This window comes from Glycine max, chromosome 4 (assembly GCF_000004515.6).
Source record: "Glycine max cultivar Williams 82 chromosome 4, Glycine_max_v4.0, whole genome shotgun sequence".
Lineage (NCBI taxonomy): Eukaryota > Viridiplantae > Streptophyta > Magnoliopsida > Fabales > Fabaceae > Glycine > Glycine max.
In genome coordinates, this window is record NC_016091.4 from 45,408,452 (window position 1) to 45,417,661 (window position 9,210).

Consider the following 9,210-nt stretch of genomic DNA (forward strand, 5'->3'; position numbering starts at 1 on the left):
CAAAATGTTCTTGTCACAAATGGATCAGATACTTGTCTTTTTGCTTTATGGTCTTCTACTGTGTCAGAGGATCTTTTTCCTGTAGTTCCTTGTTGAAGTCTCGAGTGCGTTAAGTGTCTGGAAGAGCGAGTGGATACCTGGAAAAAGAACTCCAACGCTCAAGTGAGGGTTTGACTCAGAACTGTTAATGGTATGTAGCAAACATTTGAGAGTGAATTAGTCCTCTTACCTAGGGAGTTCACCCCTTTTTATGCAAACCTGTTGGGCCTAGGGTCTATGGGTCTGTCATATCCTGATTACCGGTTGTGTAACACTCCTCCTAATTATGCTTAGGAACTTCTAATCAAGTGATTACCTTTAAGTGGGTTTAGCGGTGATAATCACACCAGAATGGTACTCATTGTTCACACATATTGAAGGCTAAGACATACTGTATGGCATATATGGATACGTGGCCGAATGATATGTTCGGTTTGAGTGTATTAGGTGTCTTCTTGGCTTGACTGAGCACCTTATCCGGTATACTAACCATACTAACATTAGCATTTGCTGTTAGAAAAAAAATATTTTGTGAACAAGCCTAAAGGTGCGTAATTTATTTTGGTAAATAAGATGAGGGAAACGAAGGTAGTTGATTAAAATGATTAAATCTCTGAGGGGTGTGTGTGAATAAAATGATTGCTGATTTTTGGACAACAGATACAAATAAAACACAGGACCAGCCTACACACCACCAACATTCTTAGTGGTGGACTAGGGCGACGAACCTCATGATAAGCCAGGTGCTTCACACGATATCGTGCATTTGTTGCATCTGAACAGGTCACAATAGTTTCGAGGCGAGGTACATTAATCTGTATCTGTAATAACACAAAGTAGAGAATTTAGAGGTATGAAAAATTATAACAGTAAAATTGTTAACAGCTAAAATCAATCTATTCCCTTGATTTTCTAGTAAAGGCTGATAAGTAATAACTTCATTTTATTGCCATTTAAAATACACAGCTCGCTTTAGGAAGAGCCAAATCTTAAAACAACCAAACCTAATAATGCTTCAAGCATTCCAAGTAAATATGTCAATACCATAACAAGACAATCCCTAAAGAAAAAAATGTTGCACGTGTTAAGTGCTGCTCTCCATGCTTTTTTCTTGATCACAATTTGGATGAACCACTAGATAGTGCATAATCAACTAATTCTCTTCTCAAAATTTTCCCAGCCGGAGATTTTGGGATAGATTTGATAAAAGAAACTCGTCGTATCTTCTTGTATGGAGAAACCTGCAACAATAAGAATACTTCGGCAACATGGCAAGAGGAAAAACACAAATCATGACTTGTTCACAAGAACATCTAGGTTTTATGAGTGTTTATTACTGGATATATAATTCATTCACCAAATATTCACATTTTAGAACACATGGTTTCAGAAGCACACCTGCTTTGCCACAAACTCCATGACCTGATCTGCAGTGACGTTGCTTCCAGGTTTTCTTACTACAAAGGCCATTGGAATCTGCCCTGCCTCTTCATCAGGATACCTGTCCCCAAAAGATTAGCAGATTTAGTGAACCTTGTAACAAGATCAAGTCATGTATGTTAAAGAGAATGAATTGTAGCAACACCTTTTTCTTTTGGATTGAATTTGAATTCTCAAAATTGAACATGGATAAAGTAAGTAATAGACTAATCATACTCATTGATGAAAAAATCAACAATTGATATTCAAACACATTTATAATTTGTTATTATGCATGTGCATGTAATATCGACCGATGACTTTCTCATCAACTGGGATTATTTAGTTTAACTTTTAAAGTGATTTGCTCACTTTAAAGGAGTCAAACACACAACAACTAATAGTTCAAAGTCAAAAAAAGAAAGTTTGATTCCCCAGGGGAACTAGAATTGGGAAAAAGCTAGTAGATTTAAATCATTGTCATTGAAGACAACTGATTTGCTTCTGAGCACACAACATTAAAGGACTTGATACATACGGAACTACTGCAGCATCAGCAATTTCGGGATTGGTGTGTAGTATATGTTCCAATTCAGCAGGGGGAACCTGGATTTGGTTTGAAAAAATAATAAGAAAAATGTTAAGTAGTAAAATAATATCCAAAAAAAATGTTAGTGGAAATAACATCTCACCTGATAAGCTTTGTATTTGATCAATTCCTTCAGTCTATCTACAATGTAGAGGAAGCCATCAGAGTCAAAATAACAAAGATCTCCCGTCTTCAGCCACCCTTCTGAATCCAATGTTTCAGCTGTCGCCTTCTCATCTCCTACATAACCTGCACCGGCACCATAATCACCATTCATGGAACATATTACATAAGCAAGACCATAAAAAATTAAGTATATTTCGCTAGTGATATGAAGTACGTTTGGTAAAAAACACGAATCATATTCATCTTGTATGGCTTAACCTGAAATTGGTATCATTTATTAGGAATCATGATGATAACAGATCTTAGATTTTTATGCACTTTTTTAATCGATGGTTGGTTTATAAGCTTTTCTTCACTACCTAATCCTCCCTCTTGTCTCAGTTATAAGGAAAAAACAACTTATTTTACTTATTAAGAAAACTAATTAACTTCATTATGTTGTGTAATCTCAATTAAAAAATAAGTGTTTCCTAAACTACCCTTCATTGAACTTGATATTACACATAAAAAAACTCACTAATCCTATTAAATGAAAGGTATTTTGAAGATAGTTTCATTAGACAAAGTTAGTAAAATTTTGCTTATATTTGATACCAAAAAACAAAGGATTTCTTATTTATATTCAAGACTGGAGAGAGTATTATGCAATGAAAATGAATAAGCCTTTCAGTACACCTCTCAAATTATATTTGAATTTTTTAACTAGAATGGTGTTGCTATATGCTAAGCTGCAAGCACATATTTCACCAAATCAAAAGGAAATAGCAAATCACCTTTCATGATTGTTGGACCTCGCAACCAGAGCTCCCCTTTTTGGCCAGGAGGTAATGCCTCTCCAGTAACAGGGTCCACTATCTTGGCCTCCATATTTTCTGCTAGTCGACCCACAGAACCATGGCGCTTAGACTCATCAGGCCCTAACACTCTAGCTGCCCCTCCTCCACTTTCAGTCAAACCATATCCCTGCGTTTAAATAATAATAATAATAATAATAACAACAATAATAGATAAAAAAAAATATTCATAATCCAAAACTCGTGGCATTATATAAGAAATAGTAGATCATATAGATTCTTTTTAAGGAAGCAGATTATATAGATTAAAAAACAATATAGTAGACTATTATATATAATCAAGACTTCTTTTCAATAATACTAAAGATGCTTTTGTGACATTTTTATTGAGTTGCGGAAAAATATGTAATTCCTATGACATAATCAGGGTGAATATATTTTAGACATAATTACAAATTTTAGTCTCTCTACTTTAGTGTAGTCCGGCAGTTTTGTCTCTTAAGGGGAGTGTATTGGATTAAGATTTCAAAGGATTTTAAAAGACTTTTTTATGATTAAAAAGTCTTGTGGTATTCAATCAAGACTTTTATAAAATATAAACAAATCTTGTGGTATTCAATTAAGACAATAAAGATTTTTTTTTCAGGGCAACAAAATCTGTTGGTATTCAATTGAGATTTCTTACCACTTTTAAAATGTCTTTTGGTATTCAAAAGTAAATAGATTTTGATGGATTCTTTTGTGGAATGGATTTTGAGAGACTTTTTAGTTAGAAATACACATAAAATACTCCTCCAACAATCTCACCCAAACCCTTGAGACTTTTCATAATCTTCCAAAGACTTTTTCTTCTCCTGCCGAATAAGACACAAACCACTACCAGGTTCATTCTCTTACAACTTTTCAATCAATTTTACCTATTTTTTTATTGGCAATCGATAGTCAATATTGTTCATACTATATGTATATTACGCAAATCAAAAGAAAAGGGTGTTGTATATGCTTCAAGATTTCGTATTCATATTGTTTTCAACGTCCAGGCAATGAATATGCATCAAAAGAATGACAATTGATATGCATCAAGATTTCATATTGCTTTTTTTTTAGTACTGTATATGCAAATCAAAATAAAAAACTCTTTTTTTTTTCTGTTTCTTCAACTTGTTTTTTTACAACGTCCATTATTATTATTATTATTTTCTTGTGTTATTATTAAAATGTTAATTATTAATGTGTTATTATTATTTTTTTGACAGCGTGTTATTATTATTATTATTGTGTTAATAATTTTTTAATTGTTATTGTGTTATTATTATTGTTATTTTGTTAATAGTTTTTTTTTTAAATGATTTTATGATATATGAGTATTATTTTTATGGAAAATGCTAACATGTGCCCTTAAGACACTTGTTAGTGTATTAACAGTTATAACAGTTTGTTAGTGTTCATAATCTTTTAAATATATTAATAGTTATAAATTTAGTAAATTATAATATTTGTAGTATATTAACAATGATTTTTTTTTTAGTCCCACCCAAGTCACAGCAAACTTCGAGGAAAAAGTATGGTTGATTATGAGTATTTGAAGATCGTTGTTGGGGGTGGAGTTTCTAGCGGGAATAATTCTATATCAGTCGATCCAGATGATACTGATGCAACAACTTTTGAGCCAGAAAATAGAACTGTTGGGATAGAAGAATTTTCATATGATCCTAATAGTGATACATTCATAACACCAAATAACTATGAACCAGCATATCAGCCTCCATCACCAAACCAACCAAGTCCACCATCCCACCCCCCTTTAGATTCAGAGGTTCCCATAGAAAAACAAAACTGTCACAAGCGAAGGAGATCCGAGTATGGAGGGAGTTCAAGCGCTATTGGGATCAACAATCAAGGCAACGTTCTGGAAAATCTTTCTGTTGGCATTGGGACTATTGCTGTGAATTTTGAAAAAATATTCAACATGATGGAGAAAAGAGAAAAAGATAGAGATAGAGATAGAGAGCTCGAGGGTATTATTTGGGATGTTATAAAAGAAATTCCAAATTTGGATGACATAACGCGTTTCAAGACAGCTGAATTGTTAAATACTAAAGCAAAAAAAGATTTTTTCTTGAAGATGTCACCGGAAGAACGCTCATCTTGGATAAACTTTAAGTTAGGGAATAATTAATATTTTGATCATCTATTATTAACATATTATTTTAAACATCGTGAGTTTGTTGAACTATATCTTTTGGGTCTCTATTTTGGTTGAAGTATTTGGTTTGTTTTTTGGTCGAACTATTATGGTTGTATTTTGGTTGAAATATTTGGTTTGTTTTTTGGTCGAACTATTAATATTTGGTTGAAATAATTAGGCGAACATGAAGTGAGAATCACTTTGTTATTATTTTTTTAGGCAATAATGACTTTGTTATTAAAAGGTTTAAAATTTCTATCGTTTTTATTTTCTTTATTCAAACATTATAATTTATTTATCATCTTTTTCATTCACTTTTGTAACTTCCGTTATTTTTTTGTTTAAAATGTATTAATCTTTCAAAATCTTAAAAATCCATAAAGTACTTTGAAATCTTAAAAATCTGTGTTAGAAATCCATTAAAATCTTGGGTTAAGAATCCTGATTGTAAAAAGTCTTTTAAAAAAAATCTTTTAAAATCCCACAAAATCAATACAATCCCACACAATCTTTTAAAATCTTCAAGATTGTTTTTGTCAAAATATTCTCTCAAAATCCCAATCCAATACACCCCCCTTATTTCCTTCAAAACACACAAGCGCACAAAAAAAAAAAAAAAAAAAAAGATTATGAAGGAGCTTGGTTCCCAAGTTTTTAAGTTAATTACTATTTTCTAAAATTAAGCAAATTTAGTCCTACTATCAATTTTGTTTCCACTTAAAACTCTTAAATTCTAATTTTCTATTCATTTTTTTTATAATCTAAATCAAATATAAATTTTCCTCTCCAAACCCTAATCTTATAGTATTTTATAAAATTCTTTAATTTTTTTCAATTTTCTAATAAATTTTCATTTCTAAACTTTTAAAATTATTTCATATCTCAAATTTATCATATAATTTCCCAAAATAATTATTTTGAGGGTTTATTGTAGAAAAAAATCAATGAAAAACCACATTTTCTTAATTAAAAAATAAAAAACTAAAATGGAACATTATAAACTAAAAGAAATATATATATATATATATATATGAAGAGGGATGAAAGTACATCAGTGTAACTTTGACAACTATTGCATCATTTTATAATTTCAATTGAATAATATTTTCTAAAAACTCACCATGATCAGAAATTCCTTTTGCATAAATCACATATGTAAAATTTCAAATTAATTCAAAATCATTTGATACTTTATTTATATAAATTAAAACCGACTTAATATAAACATTTTAAAATATAATAAAATATGTATCATTTGATTATCTTTCTTGTTGTTGTTCAATTTTAACAAAATTTGATACAAACGATTTTGATAAGATATAGATATAATTTAATGGTTAGATAGATAAAAATCACATTTTATATTAAGTTAATAGTTGCCAAAATTACATCGATATAATTTGATATCTTTTATATATATATATATATATATATATATATATATATATATAAAACTAATTTTTTTATGAGATCAAATGTATTTTTTACTTAATTTATGACAAATCATATCTTCTTTTAAAATACATTGATATAAAATATTTTTTATTTAAAATTTATTCTAACGATAGATATTCAAAGGATACTAGTTAACTTTTTTCTTTTCAGTCTTCTTAATCCGTATGGTAATTATTATAAGACAATTTTATAAGGGAGATTCGAAACCGGTATAATCTTCTAAAATTCGTAACTTTTTTCTTTTACTTTCCTCATCAACATCGGGTATTGATTAACATTTGTTTGGTATTTTTTTTTCTTTTTTCTCTCTCTCATGAGGTATTTACTAGCATTTTTTATGGTATTCGTATACAGTATATTTTTCTAAATATCATTATCCTTTGTGAATTTTATAAAAAAGAATGCCTAAAAAGATTCTTAAAAGAAGAATATAAAGTCCTCTTTGAGTCCTAGGAAATAGTGGGATTGGTTTTCCTTTGCCTAAAGGTGGGATATCTGGTATCTGGATCTAAGATTCTAATACGGATAGAGTAAATAATGTAATTCCAAACAAATTATTGTAGGCCCCATTAAAAAAACAAAAAAAAAACATATATTAAACCCGTGAGTGATAATACCCGCAAAAAACACAATAACTGCACCCACGCATGAGTTAAAACGCAGAAAAAGTTAAAAAAAAAATAAAGCAGTTCGTTCACCTGCCCAATTTCCACGTTAGGGAATTTGCCTCTGAAGTCGTCGGCGACTTCCTTCCCGAGCGGCGCGCCGCCACAGCCCAAATACCGTAGCGAGCTGAGATCATACTTCTTCACGAGTTCCGACTTCGCCAGCGCCACCACGAGCGGCGGCGACACCGGCATGTACGTGATTCCATACCTCTCCACAGCCTTTAGCATCCCTTCGAAATCGAACCTCTGCATGAACACGAGCGTCTCCCCGACGGCGATGGCCCTGACCAGCATGAAGAACCCGAACACGTGGAACAGCGGCAGCGTGAAGAGCGACACCGGGTGAGGGTCACCATCCGCCACGTTTCTGAGGTGATAGAACCCTCCGATCAGCGTGATGAAGTTGCGGTGCGTGAGGAGCACGCCCTTCACGCGCCCCGTGGTGCCAGAGGAGAATAGAATCGCCGCCGAGTCAGACTGACTCACTTCTTCGACTCGGTGAGCACGCGAGTCTCTGTTAACGGTTTCGTCGTCGTCGAGCATGGAGAGGAAGAACGGGGAATCGAGGAGGATTGTGCCGAATTTGAGGGAGGGAATGTTTTTCGCGGCGTTCGAGGTGGAGAACGCGATGGCGGGTTTGGCGAGTTTGACGATGTGAGTCAACTCGGATAGGGAACTGAGCGGGTTGGCGGGGGCGATGGTGACGCCGAGGGAGAGGAGGGAGAAGTAGAGTACGGGGACGTGCAGGGAGGATGGGGTGAGGATGAGTGCCACGTGGCCTTTGGAGAGAGGGGTGAGGGATTGGAGAGAGGAGGCGAGGGATTGGACTTGGCGGAGGAGGAGAGAGTAAGAGAGGTGGCGGTCGGTGGCGGCGTCGATGAGGGCGGAGGTGGTGGTGGCGGCGGCGGGGAGGAGGGAGAAGGCGTAGTCGGTGAGGGAGAGGGGGTGGGAGGGCGGAGGGAGAGGGACGTTTGGACGGAGGGTGTGGAAGGTTCTGGAATGGGAACAGAAGCCGCTGTTTGGGTCGATGGTGGTGTTTGGATGTGACTGTGTTTGGGTTTGGGTAGCCATTACTGAAATGAAATGAAGAGTGAGTGATCTTCTTGAGTGGCTGTTGTTGTTTTCCCGGTTCTCAACCATAGTTGTCTCTTCTTCTGGCCCAACCTGAGACACATACTACGTTATGTACCATTACTGATTGATTATAGTATCACGTGTGTGTAAAAAGAATAACATAAATAACCAAAATCTTACATGGCTGTCATCAAAAATTGATTCCTAACAAATCAAAATTTAATTTCGGAATACATAAAAAGTTAGGATTAATTTTACATTAATTTGTAAAATTTATTAAATTATTTACATAATTAATTTATCATAAATTTTATATTAAAAAATTAAATTTGAATTTTTTATTTTGTGAGGACTAATTTATCCGCTTCTTGCACTTTCAAAGTTAGATTTGACTGTTGACCCAAAAATATTATATTTTAACAATTCAAATTTTTAAACATTCCATCAATATTTTTTTTCTTTATTTCTCTTTCTATCACATTAAATTATTAATCAAATTAATTATTTTTCTTTCTTTCTTTCTTTTCTCAAGTTATAAACAACTCAAAATTGTAAAAAAAAATATTTTTCATGTAAAAATTCCTTGCTATTATTAACACTTTATATTATTCTATTCTCTTTAACGTTTTCTTTTGAGAAATGTTATGATAAAACACTCATTGACATGATTTTTTGAACACATTTTTTTATTGATTAAAATTTATTAAAAATCACAAAATTTAGTGAATCTCTTATTTTATTTAATGACTCTCTCAATTTTATAATTTTTAATACATTTTAACCATAAAGAAAGAAAATGTATGAAATAATATAGTAAAGGACGTGCTATTAACTCTTTCGTTAAACTAAATTTTACTT

General features: G+C 32.8%; 1 protein-coding gene across 2 annotated transcripts; it reads right to left on the reverse strand.

Annotated features, from left to right (window-relative positions):
• Positions 1-767: 767 nt before the first annotated feature.
• LOC100777435 (4-coumarate--CoA ligase-like 9) lies at positions 768-8,492 on the reverse strand. 2 transcript variants are annotated; one of them, XR_414058.4, is made up of 7 exons: positions 7,309-8,492; positions 2,947-3,136; positions 2,151-2,296; positions 1,997-2,064; positions 1,438-1,540; positions 1,084-1,280; positions 768-860 (listed from the first exon to the last, which is right to left on the reverse strand). XR_414058.4 is itself a non-coding variant. In XM_003523089.5 (6 exons), the coding sequence occupies exons 1-6, from the start codon at positions 8,416-8,418 to the stop codon at positions 1,155-1,157; spliced, it is 1,743 nt and encodes a 580-aa protein (XP_003523137.1). In that variant the 5' UTR covers positions 8,419-8,492; the 3' UTR covers positions 963-1,154. The 2 variants fall into 2 exon arrangements, 1 of the variants encoding a protein (XP_003523137.1); XM_003523089.5 differs by lacking the exon at positions 768-860 and having other exon boundaries at positions 963-1,280.
• Positions 8,493-9,210: the final 718 nt, after the last annotated feature.